The sequence below is a fragment of the Phocoena sinus genome, chromosome 2 (genome assembly GCF_008692025.1).
Source record: "Phocoena sinus isolate mPhoSin1 chromosome 2, mPhoSin1.pri, whole genome shotgun sequence".
Taxonomy (NCBI): Eukaryota; Metazoa; Chordata; class Mammalia; order Artiodactyla; family Phocoenidae; genus Phocoena; species Phocoena sinus.
In genome coordinates this window covers 152,931,026-152,954,355 of record NC_045764.1, presented here as the reverse complement: position 1 = coordinate 152,954,355, position 23,330 = coordinate 152,931,026, and the positions used below count along the sequence as shown (strand labels likewise).

The 23,330-nt window shown below is 41.1% G+C and overlaps 3 protein-coding genes and 1 pseudogene across 5 annotated transcripts in view; 3 read left to right on the top strand and 1 right to left on the bottom strand.

Moving 5' to 3' along the window:
• Positions 1-705, top strand: part of SNW1 (SNW domain containing 1) — a 35,953-nt gene extending 35,248 nt beyond the window's left edge. The window contains exon 14 of the mRNA XM_032623668.1: positions 19-705. Within this exon, the coding sequence (XP_032479559.1) occupies positions 19-217 (199 nt within the window). The 3' untranslated portion in view covers positions 218-705. The remainder of the gene's footprint in view (positions 1-18) is intronic.
• On the bottom strand, positions 704-12,070 carry SLIRP (SRA stem-loop interacting RNA binding protein). Of its 3 annotated transcripts, none has more exons than XM_032623671.1 (4): positions 11,963-12,070; positions 4,597-4,655; positions 1,272-1,379; positions 704-821 (listed from the first exon to the last, which is right to left on the bottom strand). In XM_032623671.1, exons 1-4 carry the CDS (start codon positions 12,057-12,059, stop codon positions 750-752), a joined length of 336 nt encoding a protein of 111 aa, XP_032479562.1. In that variant the 5' UTR covers positions 12,060-12,070; the 3' UTR covers positions 704-749. The 3 variants fall into 3 exon arrangements, with proteins under 3 accessions (XP_032479562.1, XP_032479561.1, XP_032479563.1); XM_032623670.1 differs by having other exon boundaries at positions 4,597-4,673; positions 11,963-12,067; XM_032623672.1 differs by lacking the exon at positions 11,963-12,070 and adding an exon at positions 4,843-5,035 and having other exon boundaries at positions 4,597-4,673.
• LOC116749367 lies at positions 5,220-7,477 on the top strand (annotated as a pseudogene).
• Positions 12,071-12,148: 78 nt separating the features above from the next.
• Positions 12,149-23,330, top strand: part of ALKBH1 (alkB homolog 1, histone H2A dioxygenase) — a 30,497-nt gene continuing 19,315 nt past the window's right edge. The window contains exons 1-3 of the mRNA XM_032623762.1: positions 12,149-12,358; positions 14,611-14,719; positions 18,600-18,762. Of these exons, the coding sequence (XP_032479653.1) occupies positions 12,167-12,358; positions 14,611-14,719; positions 18,600-18,762 (464 nt within the window). The 5' untranslated portion in view covers positions 12,149-12,166. The remainder of the gene's footprint in view (positions 12,359-14,610; positions 14,720-18,599; positions 18,763-23,330) is intronic.

The following is a 23,330-nucleotide window of genomic DNA, read 5'->3' as shown; positions in this document are numbered from 1 at the left end:
TCGTTTCTTTTTCCCTAGATTTGTTCCCGATAAGGAGTTTTCTGGTTCAGACCGTAGACAAAGAGGCCGAGAAGGACCAGTTCAGTTTGAGGAGGATCCTTTTGGTTTGGACAAATTTTTGGAAGAAGCCAAACAGCATGGTGGCTCTAAAAGACCTTCAGATAGCAGCCGCCCCAAGGAACATGAGCATGAAGGCAAGAAGAGGAGAAAGGAGTAGATACTTTCTTCAGAGTGAATGAACTATTATTCATAACCCTAATGATGAAAGTCATATAGGGGAACACTTTGTAAATGGCCAGGATGAAAACTAAATCTGGGTGTCAGAGCCCAGCATTACTTTTTATTATAGGAGAAAGGGGGGGATGGAAAAATTCTACTTTGAATTATTTAGTTTTTTTTAAAGAGTGGGTTGTGTTTGTGCTCTCTCCCACCTTTTGGCATTTACAGAACATACTGCCCCACACATGAAATTAAGGCCACTTCCCTTTCGAGTGACATTAGTACTTTGGGGTTAATATTTTGTCTAAGAATGACTGCTTACAAATAAAGTTAGCCCACAGCACGTAGAAAGAAGGATGTTCACATATTGGAACTGTCCTGCCAAATGACGATGTTGGCCCCTGTTGTGCTCTGTTTTAATTTGGAGTGGGGAAAGTAAGCTCTTGCTTGGTGCAACTATCTGTTTCCAATAAAAACATTTAGACAGAATTTCCAGTTTTGTTTACTTTATTTAATAGGCAGTGATGTTCTCAAAAATCTCTCTCTTCATCAGATGTTTGGTCCCCTTGCAAAGCTTTGGGTTTTTGAACTTGAACATGGAGCTGGGAAAAAAAAAGCAATCACATAATAAGCACTCTAAGGAAAGGCAATGTCTGCAAAAACATTAAAACTGAAAACCGTTGTTTTATTAGGGAGTCAGCACCAGGAAGTCAAAGGATGTTATTTGTTCCTTGTACTTAAGACTCTCTGAACTTCAATTAAAAATTGTAAATCAGTCTGGCCCAAGGTCACATAGTAAGTGGAAAAGCCAGGATTTCAACCAGGGTCTCCCTGCTGTTTCCACTGTTCTGTGTTGCATATACCTTGCTAACCATTAAAGTGTCTTCTTGTACTTCCCTTTCCAGACCTTTTAGAACTGGGCACTCTCCCACCACCACCATTCTTTAACAAACATTAAATTACACATCTTCCAAAGTCCCTGTCATTTCACACTTCTGACCTATTTAACTGATATACAGAAAGCTCATGACATGATACAGAAAAATATTTACCTTTACTCCATCAATAACATGATTTTCCTGTTGTAGTGCATTGTGAAGTTCTTCTTCTGAAGAAAATTGAATCCAGCCCATACCTCTGTGAAAGCCAGTCTCTTTGTCCTAAAAATTCAAAATTTAGGAAGAGATTAATAATCATGAACTTGAGAAAGTTTCCAGGAGTTCCAAATCAAACTACTAACTTTTTCATCTGCCAAAGTGGAGTAAAACACATTTTAATAAATATAAAAAACCCTGCTTTACTACAAATACTCTCCTATTTACCCAAAGCTTAATCTCTTAATCATAACACTCTCTCTGCTTCTCTACTGCCACTGGAGAAATAAAGTATGAGTAAAGAGCTTTCTGTGTCATTCTAGATATAAACCATTAACAGCAAGTCAAGCGAAATTTTGATCACATAAAGAAATACTCTTCCTGTTTCTAACTTCTGCACTTCTAGAAACTAGAAAATTAACCCTTAAAACCTAGGTGCATTTCTAGTAATTTCTGAGATTAACCACCCTCATCACAACTACCACCATTATCATCACATGCTCCTAATGAAAAAGAAAAAAAAAGTTACCCTTATTTACCTAGTTCTAGACTTCTGGTTAATTTAAGCAGTTCTGCTACTTCCCTTTGTGCGAAAGACAGAGTGCTTATCATTCAACCTATATATCAGATTCTATATGTCTTATACATCAGAGATTCTAGTGTGCTTAGACGTACTCTGCCCAGCCCTCCAGCCCTTCTATGTAAAAAAGGCCAAGATGTCTATTCACTCAATGTACATCATCAGTCTTGTTACAAAGTTATGTTGTGCTCTGCCCCCAAAAACACATTCTTGGAAATTGCCCCCATATACCTGGAAGGTAAGTTTATAAGATTAACCTAGAACACAGGAAAAGTTTCTGTTAATGTCCCAGTGATTCACTCCTTACCTCAGATAGATAGGACGATTTCTAAAGCACTCTACTCCACGTGGCCATTTCTATTTGTAAAGGCATTAACATTTTTGTGCTAAAATTTAGATACTATGTATCTAAAATTGGAACCTGCATTTCTAACTTGAGTACAATGAACTTGTTACTAGAAACTAATTTTCTTCCTGTTACACATTACTTAATTTTCCCAAGAATCAAAACCTCATGTTTAAATCTAAAATCTCTTAACTCTGGCTCCTAAGTTCTTTTAAGAGGGAAATAGCAACCAAGAAAAATGTTACCTTTTGGAGAAACTTTTTTTATTTTTTAATATTTTTATTTATTTATTTTTTGGCCGCATGGCATTCAGGATCTTGGTTCCCCAACTAGGGATCGAACCCTTTGCCCCCTGCAGTAGAAGCACGGAGTCCTAACCACTGGACCGCCAGGGAATTCCCAAGAAACATTTTTTTTAATGCTCTTCAAAAAATACAAAGTTCATCACTTTTTTTTTTTGGAGGAGGGGTACACGGGCCTCTCACTGTTGTGACCTCTCCCGTTGCGGAGCACAGGCTCCGGACGCGCAGGCTCAGCGGCCATGGCTCAAGGGCCTAGCCGCTCCGCGGCATGTGGGATCTTCCTGGACTGGGGCACAAACCCGTGTCCCCTGCATTGGCAGGTGGACTCTCAACCACTGCGCCACCAGGGAAGCCCAATTTCATACACTTTTAAAACTATTTTTTATGCTTATAGATTTTCATGTCTGTAATACGCATGCTCATTTTTTTAATCAACTATAAATCCCATTGTATCAATGAATTAGTATCTATTTAACCAACCCCACTGATGAACACTTAGATTTTCCAATTATGATACTATTAAACAATGCTGTTTTGAACGTTCTTGCCCTCACATTTCTGTAGAATAAATTCCTAGAAATGGAACTGCTAGATCAAAGGCAAATTCTTATTGTTAATAGATTTTGCCAAATTACCCTTCAGTGAAGGTATCAGTTAACTTCTCAACAATTTCAGTACCAGTTTCCCTACACCTTTATTAGCACTGGATATGCATAATCTGTTAGATCTTTGCAAGGCAAGTAACGTTTAACCAAGCGTTAAGAATTTAAGTTGATACTTTACCACAGCCTTTTCAGTGCCATGAGGAAAAAAGCAGTTTTAGTGAAGCATGTGTAAACTCTGTGTATTCACGTCACACACCCCAAAAAACAGTAATCTAGAGAGTCCACAGAAAAAGCCCAGGATAAAGTAGAACAAATCTATAGATTGATTTTTTTAAGACTTTTTTTTGGAATTAAAGGACTCCATTACTTTTTTTTAAACTTATTTACTTATTTATGCCATACCCCGAGGCTTGTGGGATCTTAGTTCCCCCACTAGGGATTGAACCCACGCCCTCCACAGTGAGAGCACAGAGTCCTTACCACTGGACCGCTAGGGAATTCCCTATAGATTGATTTCTAAACCCTCATGAGGAGGCAAAGAAAATGTAGCAAATATAAACACACACAAAAAGCACTCAACTCAATGAGGTTAAAGGTTAAAATATTCTCCACCAGTTAGTTTGATAAAATTACCCTCTACTCTCTGAAGTCCTTATTACAACACTGTAATAGACAAAATTCCAAAACAGCCCCAAGATCTCCATGTGTCCCACCATGTTGACCCTGTATAGTCTCTCCCCTTGAATGTGGGCAAGGCCTATGACACGCTTCTAACTGTAAGAATATAGCAAAAGTGATGGGATATTGCTCCCTTGATCAGGTTATACAGCAAGGATGATGGGGTGTCACTCCAAAGACTACATTATAAAACTATCTTACCAGACCAGAGAAACTCCCTTGCTGACTTTGAAGCAAGCTGCCACATGGGAGAGAAGCTGGCTAACAAGGAACTGCAGGCAGTTCCTAGGAGCTGAGAGCAGCCTCCAGCTGAAAGCCAGAAAGATAGCAGACACCCCACTCCTACAGCTGAAAGACTGATTCTACCAACAACCTAAGGGAGCTTGGAAATCAATCGTTCCCAGTTGAGCCTCTGATGAGACTGCAGCTCCAGCTGACACCTGGATTGCAGCTACGTGAAACTCTGAATAGAGGACCCAGCAAAGCTATGCCTGGACTCCTGATCTGTACAAACTGTGAGATAATGTATGTGTGTTGTTTTGAGCCATTAAGTTTGTCATAATTTTATGCAACAATAAAAAACTAACACAAATACCTCAAATACCTAGGATAAGGTTTATTTTTTTAAAGCAGTATCACCCATAATTTAATCAACAAAGACTGAACAGCTTCACTTCATTACAAATTCTATAAATTGATAATGCTTTCACACACAAAAAATCAAGAATTAGAGGATAACATTATTACTTTTTTTAAAAAAGATAATACTCACAAAAGGAACAGTGCACTTTCGTACATGGCCAAATTGTGAAAAGTGTTCTCTCAGTTCACCTGTATAAGAAGAGAAAACTATTAAGAGTTGTTAATTTTGTATTGTCCATCCTAGATTGATATAGAAACCAAAAGGGCTCCTAGAGCTCCCAAACTTCTTGTGAACAGGAGTTAGTTACTTTGTATTCCCTTGAAGCCTTAAGATCTAGGAAATAGCTATGGTATTGATTATAAAATTGTAATGTACTAGATTTGGGAAGGTGATGAGGTGGGAACATGGACAGATAAATTGCTGAGTTGACTGTAATCTTCATCCCCAGCAAATACTGAGTGTCTTCACCACACCAGGTACTGTGCTAAACGCATGGATTATAATCCTTCAGAAGATTACACAGAAGACAGAAAAACAATTACAGTACATCATGTTGTTAGCTATATTAGAGATTTCCAAATAAAATCTCAATTTACTTGCCTTTCATTATTTACAGTTTACATTAGGTTATATTGTTGTTACTCTTAAAAGTTTGTTGAGTCGACCCTACCTATCCTTCCTGCCTTACTTCCCATTGCATGCCCATAGTTACTTTCTAGTACAACAAATGAAAATCTGTGTATCTGTCCTGTGGATTCCTGTCTTTGCCTGCTGTTCTTTCCCTTTAACATGTAGTAATCCAATCTCCTTTTACCTAAATTGTATCTATCCTTCAAGACCCAGGCCAAAAACATTCACAGATTTTATTGGGCTCCTACTGCAAAACAAGACAACATACTAGCCCTGTGAGGCCTTAAAGATGAATAGATTATTTTAAAGATCAAAAACTACATGATCGGCGTGCCCGCGTCCAGGAAGTGTGGGGTGATGCTGTAAACGCTGGGGTGAGACTAATGTGTGGAACTCTGCACCTCGCACCTGCTGCAGTAGCTGTGCAGGGCTGGGTGGGTGCGGGATCCGTACGTCATGATACTCTCGGCACCCAGGAAGAGCGTGAAGCGTGAGACTGGGACGAGGAAGTGTGGGTGCTTTTTCCTGCACAGCCTGCAGCTGCAAACCAGAACTCACAGGTTTGCAGGGGCCCAGGCTCAAATTTAACCGTGCAGCAGTGGTTCACCCCCAGCGTAGTTCACCAGGCCTGGGGACTCGAAGGTGTCCAACAAACTTGGCCGTATGCATGCAGCTGAGGCCTCACAGCTTCCCCAATGTCTCCAGCGCTCTGGCTGCGCGCCCAGGTGTATCTCGTTGAAGGGGACACGGAGGGCGCCGGCAGCTTCAGGGCTTGCTGCACACCTCTGAAGCCCGCCTCCCCCAGAGCGTCTGCCGAATCCTTACCAGATCCCACCTGGCCGCTGCTGGCCTCCTCCCCGCCGCGTGGCTGCCCACCAGAACTTGGATAAGTGGGTACCGCGTGTCCCTGACCGGATGGCTGCGCAGATGGCGGCAGGATCCCCGGTTTCCTTTTGGCCCCGAAGCTGAACGTTCGCGCTGCTCCTCACTCTGCCCAAAGTGCCTGCAGCCTTCAAGTGTGTGCCCACCACCCCTGGTTTCCCAGTAAGTTACTGAGCAGCCTCACTCCATCAGCCCGACTGACCACTTGTGCTGTGAAGAGACCCTTCCCTGGCCCTGTGAAACAGCCTTTACTGGCCTGCGACTCTGGCTGAGCCCATCAGCTGCTCCTTCTCCTAACTACTGTTCTCTGTTGTCGACGCAAGTCAGCAGCCAACCTTAAAATACTGAAACACTGAAAATACTGCTGACCTTTTAGCTAGCAGGCAGCAGCAGGCAGAAGAGTTCAAAATAAGCATTGTTGAGGCGCAGTCCGCTTGCGCCCCGAGCCACGCACGCGCGGTGACGGTAAAATGGTGGAGTTGGTACCTTTCGCGGTTCCCATCGCGGGTGACAAAACCTTGCTGGGCTGGGAGCTGAGCTCTGGACCCACGGCCGAGGCCTTGCAATCTTCTCCCAGTTTGGCCTTCTGTATTCGGTCCGAGTCTTCCCAAACGCAGCAGTGGCCGGTCCTGGGTTCTATGCCATCGTCAAGTTTTATTCAGCAAGGGATGCCCACAGAGCCCAAAAGCCATGCGTCCAGAAGCAGCTTTTTCAGACATCTCCAGTGAAGGTTCGTCTCAGCACCAGACATAAGGCGGTTCAACATAATACGCCTGCCCTAAACAGCTCCAGATGCCAAGAATTGGCAAATTACTACTTTGGTTTCAATGCGTGGTCAAAAAGGATCATCAGGAGGTGGTGTTGCCCTCCCACGAGTGCAGGAGTCCCGGAGTTGGCATGGCTGAGGAACCTCTGGATAACTTGCAGGAAGGGTCATTATCACTCCTTATGAAAAGGAAGGTAACCCAGAAGGTTGCTATTCAGAAGGCTACGAGAGATGCATTCCAGAAACTGCTGATTGTGGTTTTAGAAAGTGGTAAAATAGCTGTGGCATATAGACTGTGTGAAGAGGTCAGAGATGCTAGAACCGAAGAGGAACTACAGGATTTAATTCAAGTATGTGGAGATAAAAACTCAAGGGGTACACAGCCAGTGTAGCCATAATTCAAAACAACCAGCAGGATTTGGAAGACTTTGGCATGTCTACTCAGCTGTCATCCTTCAGAAAAGGTGAAACTCTGAAACTGCTTTGGAGGCAGGGAGTTTCTAGGACTTTTCCAAGTCCCGAGCCTTGTCTCTGGCCCCTTATTTGAAGTTTGGAGAGGGCCATCAGTGTACGCCTACAGTTGTGGACACAGGAGAAGACACAGGCCTTTTAGAACTCCCCTCTAATAGAATTGCAGGGATTTGGGAAGAAAGTAACTATGGCCTTAAGTGTGATTATGCTACAGTGTTTAAAAACTATTCCTGCCTTTCAAGTAAGGTATATTACCCAGATCTCAGCATCTCATATATATCGTGTTAAATATTTTGCCGAAGAACCTTTCTGTAAACCAATTATATGGATGCCTCAAATTAGGGATTAAGTTGTCAACGTAATTTCTAAAAGAAAACATTAATGTACTACATATAGGGTTTTTATTAAAAAGGAGCAAAAAATGTGTTTCATGTCATTGAGAGCTTAATTTGGGGCTAGATTTCTGATTATTTAACTCACCCCAGTGTTGCAAAGTTTGTTTTTAAGGGAAGAAAGTAGAGAAAGAAAAGGTGGTTGTGTTCCGAAAAATGTAAAAATTTTGCAAGTTTTCCTGTACAATATAATTATTTTAATTCAATTTAAATCAGTCAAGGAAACTTCAGACGCATCCATGTTTGGGCTTTAAGAAGTTTAGCTTCCTGTGAAATGTGAGAGGAAAGGATTCCATATTGATACTAAAGATTTCCGAAACCTGATTATAACAGCAGATCCTTTCCTAAATGAGGCCAATTTTGGAATCAGTTCCATTTAGAAACCATTATGTGCTAGGCATTGGAAATAAGATGAAACTCCTTCTCTCTTGGAGTTTAGGTGTTAAAGGTGTACCAGACAATTAAAAAGGACTAAAATTAAATAGATTATGAAAAGGCCTGTGAAGAAAGTAAATAGGGTGCTAGTTATAGTATTTCAAGAAAATTACTTAACATGCTGACTTTAACATTCTAAGTGTCTTCTCCATGTGTGCACACAGGGTAGACCTCTGAAAAGTGACACTGTAGTTTTTTCTAGATTAATGGCTCTGTTGAGACAAGGTGGGATGTGGGAAGTTTGCCCATGCTAATTCAACGGCCATTCACTTGGTTTTAGACTCTCTTTCCCAGAATGAATTGCTCACCTGCCCCAAACCCCTTCTACAGAAGTTCTGGAGTCATCACTGATTCAGTGGTAACCCCTAATAACAGAGTGGTGAATTAATAATGAGACGTGAATACTGAGAGTTTGGAGGAAATGGCAACGTTTTATTTTTTTAACATCTTTGTTGGAATATATTTGCTTTACAACGGTGTGTTAGTTTCTGTTTTATAACAAAGTAAATCAGTTATACATATAAAAAAAATAAGCATTGTTCACCTAGCAGAGCCAAACTGAGGCACACACAGACCTTCAGGGATGTGAGTGTGTAGTGTGTGAGTAGCTGTGCTAAAGTTGGGAGTAGTAAAGTTGATGACCCACAATACTATGTTAAAACACACCAGTGGATCCATAGAGAAACTGGATGTTAACCTCAATATAGGACAAAAAGTCACTTATTTAAATTTGTTCTCTAAGAACAGGAAGTAAAAGAATAAACAATACATTAATTTGTCCATCTCTACCAAGAACAAATTAACAGCTCTGGGAAGCATAGATAGGAAGCTGAACCGTTCTCTGGAGATTGATGTGATCATTGGGCATGGCCAGAGGAGAGACCCCACAAAATGAACACAGATCCTCTTCCCTGAGGTGTAACAGTTAAACAGTGAGGAGTTTTCAAAAAATTGCTTCCTGAATTAGGTAGTGACATCTACACATACTGGCTGCAAGCAGAGATGCACAACTCCACCCACAATCTAAATTCAGTCATTCTTAACATTTTGTCATATATACTTATCTACATGCATGCATATATATGTAGTTTTTCAAAAACATTTTTAAGTAAGATACACACAGCAGTGCCATTACGTCTCTCAGTACTTCAGCACTCCTGTCCCAGGAATAAAGACATAATTTATAGCCACAGTATCATTATCACACTTACAAGTCAATGATAATTTCCTAATTTCATCTAACTCCCAGTGTAATAGGGAAGAACTTTTGTATTGTATGACAAGTTAATCACTAAAGGGATGTTGCCTATAAAGCTTAAATTATACATAATGGGGCTTCCCTGGTAGCCCAGTGGTTGAGAATCTGCCTAATACAGGGGACACGGGTTCGAGCCCTGGTCTGGGAGGATCCCACATGCCGCGGAGCAACTAGGCCCGTGAGCCACAACTACTGAGCCTGTGCTCCGCAACAAGAGAGGCCGCGATAGTGAGAGGCCCACGCACCGCTATGAAGAGTGGCCCCCACTTGCCACAACTAGAGATAGCTCTCGCACAGAAACAAAGACCCAACGCAGCAAAATAATTAATTAATTAATTAATAAACTCCTACGCCCAACATCTTCTTTAAAAAAAAAAATTATACATAATGGCCCATCTCTGGGAACCCTGCCTCCCTGGTAATGAGTGTTAAGCTAAAATACCTTTGTTTAGCTCATAGGAAATGTCCGGACCAGGCCCACCTGTGAATGGCTGTACCAAAGAAGAAATTAACACATCCCCTCCAGAGTCTGGCTGGAACCAGGGGTTTACCCGCTTCCCTTTCAGCATAAAAGAAGCCTGAATTTTAACTCAGGGAAGGTGTTTCTTTGGAACACTAGTCCACCATCTTCTTGGTCTGCTGGCTTTCCGAATAAAGCTGCTATTCTTTGCCCCACCCAACAACTCACCTCTCAATTTACTGGCCTGTCGTGCAGTGAGTAGCACAAGCTTGGACTTGGTAACACCAGTATATATTTTAAACTTCCAAATTGTTTCCTAAATGTGTTTTTTAAATTTCCCCCCTCAACACAGGATCTATTAAAAATCACACATTAAATTTGAAAAAAACAAAAAACTACACGATCGCTTTCTCTTCTGTGCTACAGCGCTTGTACTTTCACTGATTTACAGTTCATGTTACCTGTTTCACCACCCTAGTTCATTTAAACCTCACTGGTTCAAAAACTGCCTATATTTGTTGTTTGTAAGTCTCCTCACCCCCACCACTATACCATAAGCTTGCCAAGTGTTGAGTCCACTACGTCCACAGTGATTGATACACAACAGGGCAATATTTGCTGAATGAATAAATAAATGTCCAGTAATCCTTCAACCAGCCCCAGGGGCTAAATTTCTGTAGTGCTCTAATAGTTGATCAAACCAAGATCAGGCTCTCACACAGAACATATTACTGGAGGATAAACAAAATAGTTTTAAACCAGGTATTAAAAGTTCTAGAAAACATTCACTTCCAAAACAAACTAGCTCTAGAAAGTAACCCTTTTCCCAAATTACCCACAACTGTTATGGAAAAACAGCTGCAAACACCAAGAACAATGCCTACCACATAACAGATACTCCTTAAACATCTGCTGAATGAGTGAACTGAGAGAGACTGTAGTCAAGGTCGTATTTTATACACTCTTTTAAGGATCTTGAGCAAGTCCATTATGGTCTGGAAACGCATCTGCAAGATGCTTGCAGAAACCCCTCGGCCTTTCCAGTTTCACAGGGCCTAAAGCAAGACATTCTGCTGGGTGTGGTCTGAGAAGGTGCGCAACAAACTGATCTATTTTCCATTCTACTACCCACACTCATTCCATTCCTTGTTTAAGGGAGCTGACCTGATACATGAATGTCTGCAAAAGTGACCACGGATTTTTAAAGTTTTGTAAGCATATGTAAAAACCTTAACTCAAAACTGCAGCTGACAAAAATCAACGTTGGTGAGAGATTTCAGTACTGATTACTCCCAGCCCTCTATCTCCAGCCTAGGCCTCTCCCATGAGCTTCAATTTTTGTAATCATGAAAACAACTATCACTTATTGAGTACTTACTCTGTATTGAGCACAAGTCTAAGCAGTTTACATATAAATTCATTTAAGCCAATCAACAATCCTACGAGAAAGTTATTATTGACTCCATTTTGTAGATGATGAAACTGAGGCACGGTAGTGAGCCCTTTTCCCCAGTTACTTCCGTTAGTCAGGTTACACAACTACCAAATGGCCAAGCTGGAACTCTAACCCAAGGAGTACGGCTTCAGAGTGCATTTCTCCATCGATACACACCGTCCTCTGTTCAACTAACGGAGACCTCACAGGTTTTTCAAACTAAACACATTTAAACTTTACTCCTCATCTTCTTTCGATCTGCTTCTCCTACATTCTAATCACGAAATTCACCAACGCTAAAAACCTGTAAGTCATTCCACCCTTTCCCCCATCCGTACTCTTCCCCCATTCAAGCCATCTGTCGATTTTGTTTGGTTAACATAAGTGAATCTGACTCTTCCTGCTATCACTACCCTGAAATCCTCACTTTTGAACTAAATCACTGAAACTACTTTTGCCACTTTGAATCCATCCTCCACCCTACCGTCAAAATAACCCCATCTAAATCGTTAGTCTTAAATTTCCAAGTAATTAAACCTTTAAACTCCGCAAGGCTAGAGGCCGTGAATACGTGCCCCAAAACCTCAAGGGGCATCCCTAAACGGCAAATGGCAAACAAAATTTCTTTCTGCTCAGTGGCTTGCTCAGGAGCATACTCAGCCGCCTTAATCCAACCACCACGCTGACTTAAGTGCTCCGCAGAAAGCAAGGTTTTTCAGGATTGCTTGGACCTAAAACTTCCGCCCTTACTACATCTCCAACTCACTCGAGGCCGCGGTCCATGGAATTTTTCTGACAAACGCAACCGGCCGGCGGATATTCGTACGCAGTGCCACTGCTGTCCTCGCTGCCGAAGCCGCCATCTTCAGAATGAGAGACCTCCAGTGACCTGAGGTCACGACCCCGGAAGAGCGTGCCTGATCCGGAGCACGGAAATCAGCTTCCGGGTCAAAGGAGGCCGGGCAGCGAGATGGGGGAGATGGGGAAGATGGCGGCGGCCGTGGGATCTGTGGCGACGCTGGCGGCGGAGCCTGGGGAGGACGCCTTTCGGAAGCTTTTCCGCTTCTACCGGCAGAGCCGCCCCGGGACCGTAGACCTGGGAGGGGTCATCGACTTCTCGGTAGCCCACGCAGCCCGCGGCACGGGGCCTGGTGCCCACAAGGTACGGAGAGAGGAGCGGCGTGCACCTCCCCGTCGCCACGCCTCGCTTCTTGGAGAGGTTTCAGTGTTCTCCTAACCTCTTTTCCCTTCCAGACTGATGATTATTGAGCGATCCCGCCTTCCATGGGTGCACAGTTGAACTGCCCAGAAAGTATCACACTTTGGCGATGAAGGGCTCTATTGACCATTTCTCCACGCAGCTATTCCTGGCTGCGGCCTCGGTCAAAAAATGCCTGGGAATTGGTGTTTATTCCTTACATTAACTGTCCATTTGAATTTGCACCTAGATTTGTGTGAAAACACGTAAACCGTGTTCGCAGACGTTACGGTAGCGTTCTACAGCTTGAAACCAGTTACCCGAGTCTTCCTAGAAACCGTTGTCCATAAAAGGCCCTGTCTTCTCTGGGACTTTTAGAAAGAGGGCATTGAAAGATTCTGAGATAATCCCTCCAGGTTGAAAGTAAAGGGCAACTGAATCCAAGCACTATACATTATTTCTACCTTATTTCTGCACTATTCCTCATGGAAATTGAAGAAAACACGGGGAGAGGGGAAGGGGACGCAGGGAGAATCACAACTATAACGTATGTTTCTTTTCAATCGCTTTAACACTGAAGATAGATCCCTAATTTAACATCGGTGTTGTCCACAGATGGCTGGATGAGGCGTTCTTTTCAAGCTTAGTAATAGATCTAAGTAACAAAATTGGAATGCTATAGTAACATCATATTTGTCTAGAGCTCAGCTTCTTAGAAACTTCATTTGTTAGCAGAGATGGTTTTAGAGTTGTCAAAATAACATAGAGAAAGTACAGGAATAGTGTACTTGGCTCATGGAAGAACCCCTCAGACTTTCATTAACTCCTTTTGCCCATATTTTACCGTAATACTTACATAATTTTTAAATGTAAGCCACCTGAGAAGGGGACATTGTATCTGGCACAGTACCTAAAACAGTAAGTACACAGTAAATGCACTATCTATTGAGTACATAAAAACATGGGTAGTATTTCATTCTCCAGCTCAAAACAGATTGAAAGTAGCAAATTAGAGAAGAAGAAAGTTGCTATTAATAAGACATCAGATGAGAGCGGAGGAGAAAGTGATGGCTAACAGTCTGACAAGGGAGGAAGCAGACAAACTTTAAAAGGCTGAGAGGTTTGCTTCAGCTTAGAATATGATAGATTAGGTCCACAAACTTCTTTCCCGTTTGAGGGTGTTGCTGAATTACAGTGCAGTATTAAGTATGATCTATTTAAGAAATCATTATGAAATGTTTGAAATAAAAACATTCTGTTCTCTGGGTACTTGAAAGAGTTAGGTGGTCAGGACTCTCAGAGAGTTTCAGATAGCCATTTCATTATAGAGGCTGGATATACAGCAGCCACTTGTTGGTAGTTTGTCTGGAAATCTACACTCTTGGCAAAGTTAATAGATTAAGAGATCATCATATCTTTTGGGGAGAGAACATTGGAGGTATTCTAAGGCAAGCCAGACCCTAAGTTTATTATTAATGTAAGAATAGTTTGGGTTTTCTTAAATATCCTTAGTTACTTTAGTGACTGAATATTGGATTTCTCAACTAGTTTAATGAGCCATCCATAAGATACTCCTAAATGCAAAGAAACCTTCATAGGCCCCTTAAAAGCTTAATTTTTAAGTAACTAACAAAGACAAAAAGTTACAAGTTTCATTTTGAAGTTCCATCTAAGAGAGCAAATATTGTACTTCTAGCAAGCAGGATTCCCAATGTTTTATTGAACCATTTTTTCTGAGTGGTTTGAGCACTCACCCTGCCCAACCTGGTGTTCCTCATAGCTCTGTTTAAATACCATCTGTGTACAAGTTCCTCAGGAGCATTATTGTTAGCCCTAACCGAAGTAAATAGCATTGTGACTTAGAGTATTCCATATACCAAACACCTTTCATAATTCAGAGTCCTATAAGAAATCACAAAGGTGTGGTATCATAGGAAAAGATAGTCTTAAAGACCAAAGTTAGTCTGCTTCTCATCACTACTTCAATTTTGTATAGCCCTGTTGTGTTATTAGTACATAGCTGAGGAAACTGAGGTTCTAAGAAGTTAAGTGACTTATCTAAGTCATGCATTAAGTAAGTGATAGAGCTAAGTTTAGTACCCCAAACTTAGGACTCCTAACTGCCCTATATCAGAAATGCCTTTAGAGGTTTGAGATTCTCACAGTTAATCTGTAAAATAGCTCTAACCCACTGACTTCTGTTTCCTTCCTGCCAGGTGGTCAAATCTCACCTAAATGTGTCCTCAGTCAGTGACCATGATGCGTACAGAGCTGGACTTCAGCCCGTAAGCAAGTGGAGAGCCTACGGTCTCCAAGGCTATCCTGGTGAGTGCACTTGAGCTCAGAAGGCAAAATCAATCATTTGTCTAATTTTGGAGGAGGAGTTATAATCAAGTAAATAGACAAAGAAGAAAACTAAACATACAAATGTTCTACTCCCAAACCCCTCCTGAATTCTGCCATGTCTAAGATTTCCATTTATTTGGCATTCCCAAAGGATAGAACAGGAATCAGTAATGCCTGCCTTATAGTGCAGAACGTGACAAACCAGGTACGAATCAAAAATTAGGGCACTGACTCTGGGCTCCCTGCTGCAGCTCTGAACATCTACTCTGGCAAAAGAAGCACTTTGAATTGATAGAGTAACTCATAATGTTCATTCAAGTCTCAAAATCCCTACATTCACGAATGGCATAACAACTTAAAAATTGTTGCTATCATCAAGGCTGAATTTTTGAAAAGAGAATTAAAGTTAATGAGATCAAAAGTCCTAAAAGACTAAATAATCTAGAATTTTGAATTTTAATGACATCAGGTAGTTCATTTTACAGGTAGAGAAATTAATGATGAAGAGTGTTATTAGCCTTTTTTCTAGGCTCATGGGACCATTATGTTGATAGATTAATTATCAAGAATGATTTAGAAAATTTGTAAATGCCTTATTTGGCCAAACGATTTTATATTTGCATCCTGTTTCTAGAAGACATGAAGTTAACATTGCATTGTGATTTCAAATATGGGTCAAAAACAAGAAAAATTCCTTTAAAAAAAATTAACTTTCGTTGTACCAAGGGCCAGGTCTGTGTTACGGCTATTAGTACATTATCAGCACTGAAGTATATGTTGATAACATTGGAAAGGGTAACAGCTTTAAAACTTTTATAAAAGGCCTTGTGGGGCTTTCCTGGTGGCGCAGTGGTTGGGAGTCTGCCTGCTGATGCAGGGGACGCGGGTTCGTGCCCCAGTCTGGGAAGATCCCACGTGCCGCAGAGCGGCTGGGCCCGTGAGCCATGGCCGCTGAGCCTGCGCGTCCAAAGCCTGTGCTCCGCAGTGGGAGAGGCCACAGCAGTGAGAGGCCCGCGTACCGCAAAAAAAAAAAAAAAAAAAAGGCCTTGTGTACTTTAGTTCTATATTAAAGAACTAAAGACCAGTTTTGTGTCTGAAGTCACAAAGAAAACAGTTGAAATGTGGCTTTTATATATGAAAGCATTGCTCTTCATGAGTTTGAGTAAATGAGCATACATCACCAGTAGTGTTTTGTGCACCTTTTGTTCTTGAATGCTGCTCTTTACCTTTCAGGCCTTGCTCCTGTTTTCACGGCCATGTTTCTGTTGTTGTGCCTTCTTCCCTTAACAGATTGTTCAGACTACAAAGTTATCAATCCCACTTCGGTTTTCTGTTGTCCAGGTTGGAGTATGCCTCATTTTATTGTGCTTCACAGATTCTGTTTTTTATTTGTTTGTTTTTCTTTTTAACAAACTGAAGGTTTTTGGCAACGCTGCATTAAGCAAGTCTATCAGTGCCATTTTTCCAACAGCATTTGCTCACTTTGTGTCTCTGTCACATTTTGATAATTCTCGTAATATTTCAAACCGTCCACCAGCAAAAAAAGTTACAACTCATTAAAGGCTCAGAAGATGGTTAGCATTTTTCAGCATTATTTTATATAATTAAAATAAATAAATTAAAATTTTTAATTAAAGTGTGTTCATTGTTTTTTAGACATAATGCTATTGCACAGTTAATAAAGTACAGTAGAGCATAAGTATAAGTTTTATATGCACTGGGAAACAAAAAATTCATGTGACTTGCAATATTTGCTTTATTGCCGTGGTCTAGAACCAGAGTCGCAGTATCTCTGAGGTATGATTGTACTTGCTATTTGAGGTTTCCTAGGACTTCACACTTAAGCCACATCATTTGAGTTGGTACCTCATTATGTTATGTTTCCTGCCATTGTAAGCTGCATTTAAGTGAAGTACCATGTCCAGAACATGGGAAAGGAGTCTCCTCTTACTCTGACTTGATCAGAAGGATTATGTTTACTTCCGGATCCTGCTTATTCTGAAGGAATCTGAGTATACCACAAGCTGTCCTTACAAGAGTGAGCAGGAAGGTGATGGGTCTGAAGACCAGAAGCTGAGCCTGGGGAAGAGTAGACCTGAGTGGGAACATGACAGCATCAAACATTCGAAAATTTGTTGTACACAAAAAGGGGTGGGAAGCAATGCATACTAGTGATTAAGGTCTGACACCAGACTACATGGCTTCATGTCCTGGTTCTATCACTTCCTACTGTATGATCTTGGGCAAGTTTCTTAATCTCTCTTGGCCTCAGTTTCCGCATATGTAAAATGTGTCTAAAGGTAGTACCCACTTCATAAGGTTAGGATTAAATGTGAGTGTACATGTAAAGTACTTAGGTCAGTACTTGCACATAGTAAATGCTCAGTAAATGTTAGCTACAGAGTTAGAGGCATTTATCAAGAAGAATTGACAACTGATTTGGGGTTGCTGTATGTGTCAGGACCTGAGACCAATACATGAAAAATTAAAAAGAGGCAAATTTTAACTCCATAAAGGGAAGACAACAGTTGTCTGGAATGGACTGCCTATAAAAGTATTCAGTTTCCTGTCACTGTTCAAACTTGAATTAGATCAGAAGTATTCTTCCTTTGATGTGATATCTTTGTGGGTATTACAATATTCTTATTTTGTGAAATAGTGGTGATAGCAGACAGTAGGTTATTGGAAATTTTTTTCATATTTTTTTTCTTTAAAAATATTGACAGTCCTGTTACTCCTAAATTACTTGGAGAATTTGACTAATACATGACATGCAGAAGTGGCCTCCACACTTATAAGTGAATGTCCATTCCTGTCCTCCAATTTTAGAGGAAAAGGGATTGCTTCTGTTCAAAACCACTCCCTTCACCCTTTAATCACACCTTCTTTTACCCCTTCCAGCTTTCAAGACCTTGCTGTGGTCCTTTCTTCTCTTCTGTTTTCAACCAGTTCCTTTCTGCTGGCTCTTTGCTCATGTAAGCATGCTTAGGTCTTTCCAAACCCTAAAAACGATAAACTCCCCCCTTATTCTTCTGTGACTACTCAGCCTTTGTTTCCTTTCACAGCCAAACTTCTAAAGGCATTATCTGTATAACTGTCTCTACTGTTCTATCTCCAGGTACTTAGGACAAAGTTTTTCATCTCCTTATCTCTGATTCTTAAGAAAGTACATATAGTGTATGTTTGTTGAATGTTTGATGAATGAATCCTTAACCATGCATAGGATTCCAGTTAAGTATTGTTATTCGTCTTTTACAGAGGAAAAATGGTTAGGTATTTGCTTACTGAGCAGATGTCTATACCACCTTTCTTCCCTGTTACAGTGATCAGAGTTCAGAGGAAGCAGAAATCACACCAATTATTTTAACAGATGATTTTATATAAAAAAAATCATTAGCCAGATATTAGAAAACAAAAAAGGCAACACTGAGATATCACAAAAGTAGTAACTACAGGAAGCAGTTTCCACCTCTCTAAATGATACCTGGTGAAATTTGAGAGGTGACTCGTCAGTTTCAGTTCTGAAGTTTGCTTTGGAATAACACAATTGATAATTGTGTAATATTTGTTTCTCTTGAGGATAACCCAAAAAACTAGAGATAATTGCATAGTGGTAGATGTCTAACATTCATCATCAAAACAGCTTTTATTAACTTGAAGGAACTCCTCTTCCTCTGAAATTAGAGAATAGGAATGAGAATATATGCTTATGTGTGGAAGCCACTGGAAGCATTAGCAGAAGGAGACATGGAATAAATAATAATGTAATGGGTATAAGGATGTCAGCAAAAATACATGATCTGATTAACTGACGGAGGATTTCCTCCTCTTCTTTTTTTCTCATCCATCTTTTGTATAGGATTTATTTTTATCCCAAACCCCTTCCTCCCAGGTTACCAGTGGCACTGGGTGAAGCAGTGCCTTAAGTTATATTCTCAGAAACCTAATGTATGTAACCTGGACAAACATATGACTACAGAAGAGACCCAAGATTTGTGGGAACAGAGCAAAGAGTTTCTAAGGTAAGTCTTAGCAGTCACAGTAAAGCATTCGTATTCAGCTCACGTCACCACAGCTCTTTAAAGGAACTACTCTGTAATAGTTCAGTGAAAGTTACTAGCATATTTATTTTTCCTCATTTCCACTCAAATACAGCACAGTTATATTCTTTCCCCAACGAACATTTGGACAGACACTTTGACAGTTATATTAAATTGAGGTCCACTTTAAAGATTTGCTTATCATATAACGAGTTCATCCTCAATCATCAGATGATCCATTTTCTTTTCTTCTCTTTTTTTTTTTTTTTGCGGTACACGGGCCTCTCACTGTTGTGGCCTCTCCCGTTGCGGAGTACAGGCTCCGGACGCGCAAGCTCAGTGGCCATGGCTCACGGGCCCAGCCACTCCACAGCATGTGGGATCTTCCCGGACCGGGGCATGAACCCGTGTCCCCTGCATCGGCAGGCGGACTCTCAACCACTGCACCACGAGGGAAGCCCAGATTATCCATTTTCATTCAGCTTCAGCCCTTTTTTCTATCTAAAGTAGAAAAGACTTCAAAAGTCTTTTTTCAAGACTTACGGTATCCTGAAGAAAGTAACACTGAAAGCACTACTCTCCTAGATGAAGTCAGTGTTACTGCCTGTTTTACGGTAGGTCAGCTGTTCGTGGAAACTAGTCCTGTACCTTAATGTTTCAGCATTTCATTCATTCTAGAGATATATTTTTTTAATTAATTTATTTATTTTACTATCGTTTGTATTTATTTAGTTATTTTTTGTCTTCATTGGGTCTTCGTTGCTGTGCACGGGCTTTCTCCAGTTGTCGCAAGCAGGGGCTTCTCTTCGTAGTGGTGCGCGGGCTTGTCATTACAGTGGCTTCTCCTGTTGTGGAGCACGGGCTCCAGGCGCACAGGCTCAGTAGTTGTGGCACACGGGCTTAGTTGCTCTGTGGCATGTGGGATCTTCTCGGACCAGGGCTCGAACCTGTGTCCCTTGCATTGGCAGGCAGATTCTTAACCACCGTGCCACCAGGGAAGCCCCTACAAATATTTTTTGAGGGTCAGTTATGTACCAGGTGTGATGCTAAGCATTGGAGATAAAAAGATAAACAGGACACTGTCCCTGCACTCAGGAGTGCATAGTCTACAGCAGACACTCAGTATCAAAAGGAATAAAATAATAGAGCTCAGAAACTGCTACAATAGGTGTTTAGGAAAATGCAGTGGGGGCCAGAGGAAGAAATAATTCTTCTAGGCAAGAAGGAGGTATCAAGGAAAAATGCTTTTTTAATTGGGCCCATTATCCTCTTTTTTTCTCTGTCCATTTGAAATGAGTCTTCAAAAATGATTAGGAATTTGCCAGTCAGAAAATCAAGAAGGTTGTTGTCAGTAGAGAAAGCAGCCTGAGCAAAGACAGAGTAATTTGTTCTGTGAGATAGGAGCACAGAATATGTACATTCGTGTGTTCATTCAACAAATACCTGTTGAGTTTCTGCTGTGTCAGATAACTGTGCTTGTGTGTTAGAGATTCAAGACCAAAAAGACACATTCCCTGTCTTCAAGCAGTTTGTAGGTTAGTCGAGGACAGAGACATGTAAACATAATTAAATACAATTTGGCAGGTACAGGGTTAGAGTTTATAAGATTATGAGTATGGTCACTTAAGTGGCTAGATTAAAGGTAGATGATGGGAGATGCTTCCTGGAAGTCATGAATAGAATTGGCAAGAGATGACACCGGAAAGGTAGGTTAGGGCCGGATTGTAAAGAGTTCAGTGATGTAAAGTACTAGTTCTAGCGTCAGATTGCCTGGGTTCAAATCCCAGCTCTGCCACTTACTAGCTTTGTTAACTTAAGCAGTTTCTTAACCTTTCTGTACCTCAGAGTCGTCTTTTCCTCATTTAATAGTGTGAGGATTAAACAAGATAGTATGTGAGAAATCCTTAGAACATCCTGATAAAACCATTATACCAGCTCTGTGTGGTCTGTTTGAACTTAAGTGGCTCTAATGGTGTAGTTTTCAGAAACTATGTCATGTTAATTCTAGCAGGGAAATAGACGATTTTCTTAAGTTGAAAGGAAAATGAAAATTAAATGCATTGGTTTTCCTTTAAAACCGTCTTGGTCTGTAGGTTATGTTATAGACAAGAGCAGTAAGGAAAATCCTGTTCTCAAGTATGTCTTCTGTAGAATTGAGAGCAAAGTAAAGGAAGATCATGGCTGAGTGAAATTAGTCAGAGAGGTTAGAGTTTGTTACTAAGCCAGCCTGTGTCTTCAAGTAATTAATATTTTTGTTTCTGACAAATGACTCTGTAGAAATCCCAGTTGTCATTTTCTATAATAGCTCAGATGAATCTCTTTAATAAATCATCCTGTAAACAATGGTGAGATACCTTTTTTTCTGGTCTAATAAATTAGCAAAAAATGAAAAATGCTATGGTCAAACCTGTTTTCAAGGATTGGAAGAAATTGATATGCTCAGACATTGCTGGCAGCACTGAAAATCAATAAGGGACTAGTTCTCCTTCTGTCACTGTATAGAATGTGTGTTTCAGTTTCCTTATCTGGGAAAGAAAGGGATTGGGCTGGGTAAGCCATTCAAGGTGACTGAATCACGGTCAGAGTCACCTAGACAGTACATGCCAGTTCTCCCACTGTCCCAGAGCATATCAGAAAGGGAGAAGGTCTGTGGTTCAAAAAGATTTCCCTGGAGATTCTGATTATCTACCGTAACATTCACATTGAGAACCACTGAACTAGAGGACCTCTAAGAATCCTTTCTAGGTTTCTGTGGTCAGGGAGGAAGAAACTGAAGGAATATTTGGAACATATTAGCAAAAATAGTTTGTTCACATTATTAGGGCAACTCAATTCTATGTTTTGTTCAAAGTTTATTGTCAGTGAATAGTGTAGCTAGAGATTCTCATACAAGCGTACTATAGTTAGGTGTAAGCATCTTTATTGCAGCATTGTTTGTAATGGGGGGAAAATGAGAAACAAGTGTCTGTCAGCAGGAGATCAGATAAATCAAGCATGACAGACCCCAGCAGTAGAATGCAGCCACTATACAGCCATTAAAAAATCCTAACTCCAACCCTCCAGCAAATATAGTAGGGTCTACAGTTGTAATAAACAAAATCATTCCTCAGCACCTCCATCACAACCACTGTAGTCTAAGCCACCATCATTTACTGCAGTAGCCTCCTAACCAGTCTCCCTGTGTCTGCTCTTATGCCTCTTCAGTCTGTTTTCTACAGAGTATAGAAATTGTGTCATTTCTTTTATAGTTTCTAATGTGCAATACTGCAGTTCAATTCTAATGCAAACCATCCAGAGTCGGCACAGACATCACAAGTTAAGGGCGTGGTCCTTAACCAAATTACCCTCACTTCAGACACCACCTACAAGTTTGGGAGGGCCCCAGGCTGTACAACACTTCTTAACAACTGGTTACAAATTCAGGGGACTTCCCATGACCTCCTCAGGTTCATTAACTCACTAGAACAGCTCATAAAACTCAAGAAAGTGTTATACTTATGATTATAATTTCACTATAAAGGATACAAATCAGGGCCATCCAATGAAGAGATCTGTAGGGTGATGTCTGGGAGGGTCCTGAATACAGACCTTCCATGTCCTCTTCCCATGGAATCAGGGCATGTAGCCCTCCCAGGAAGCTCTCCCAAGGCCTAGTGTTCACAGCTTTATTGGGATTTCACTACTTGAACATGACTGATTGACTCATTGGCTGCATGCTTGAACTCAGTCTCTAGCCCTCCACCTATCGAGTAGGTCATGCTAATATCACTTCAAGCCTAAACCCTCTAAGTTGAAATTGGTCTTTCTAGCTTAACAAACCCACATCCTGAGTCATCTTTTAAGCATAAACTCAGGTGTGGTCTTAGGGTCCACAGTGAATAACAGATACTCCTATCCCTCCCAGAAATTCCAAGGGTTTAAAACCTTGCTGTAAAGAACCAAGGACAAAGGCCAGTCAGATTCTTTGTTTACAGCCCCATCACACTTAGAATAAAATCAAATGTCTTTATCAAGGCCATGAGGCCTAGATGATCTGGCTCTCCCACCTCATCTCCTATTCCTTTTCATTTATTCTCCAGCAGTACTGGCTTCCATTCTGTTCCTTAAACACATCAGGCATATTCAGATTCTTTGTACAAGCTGTTTGTTCTGATGTCATTTTATGAGATGATTCCTTTATTCAATTAAAAATAACCCCTGTTTCCCGTCCTCTTTATCCCTTTGCCCTGTGTTTTTATTTTTCAGTGCATGGTAGTTACTAAATAAATATTTGTAGAATTACTTAGTTAATGGATACTTTTTTATGCCTTTTGAATTTTGTGAATGTATTATCTATTCAAAAATAACTTTTTAAAGAATAAGGCAGGGCTTCCCTGATGGCGCAGTGGTTGAGAGTCCGCCTGCCGATGCAGGGGACACGGGTTCGTGCCCCGGTCCGGGAAGATCCCACATGCCGCGGAGCGGCTGGGCCCATGAGCCATGGCCGCTGAGCCTGCGCGTCCGGAGCCTGTGCTCCACAACGGGAGAGGCCACAGCAGTGAGAGGCCTGC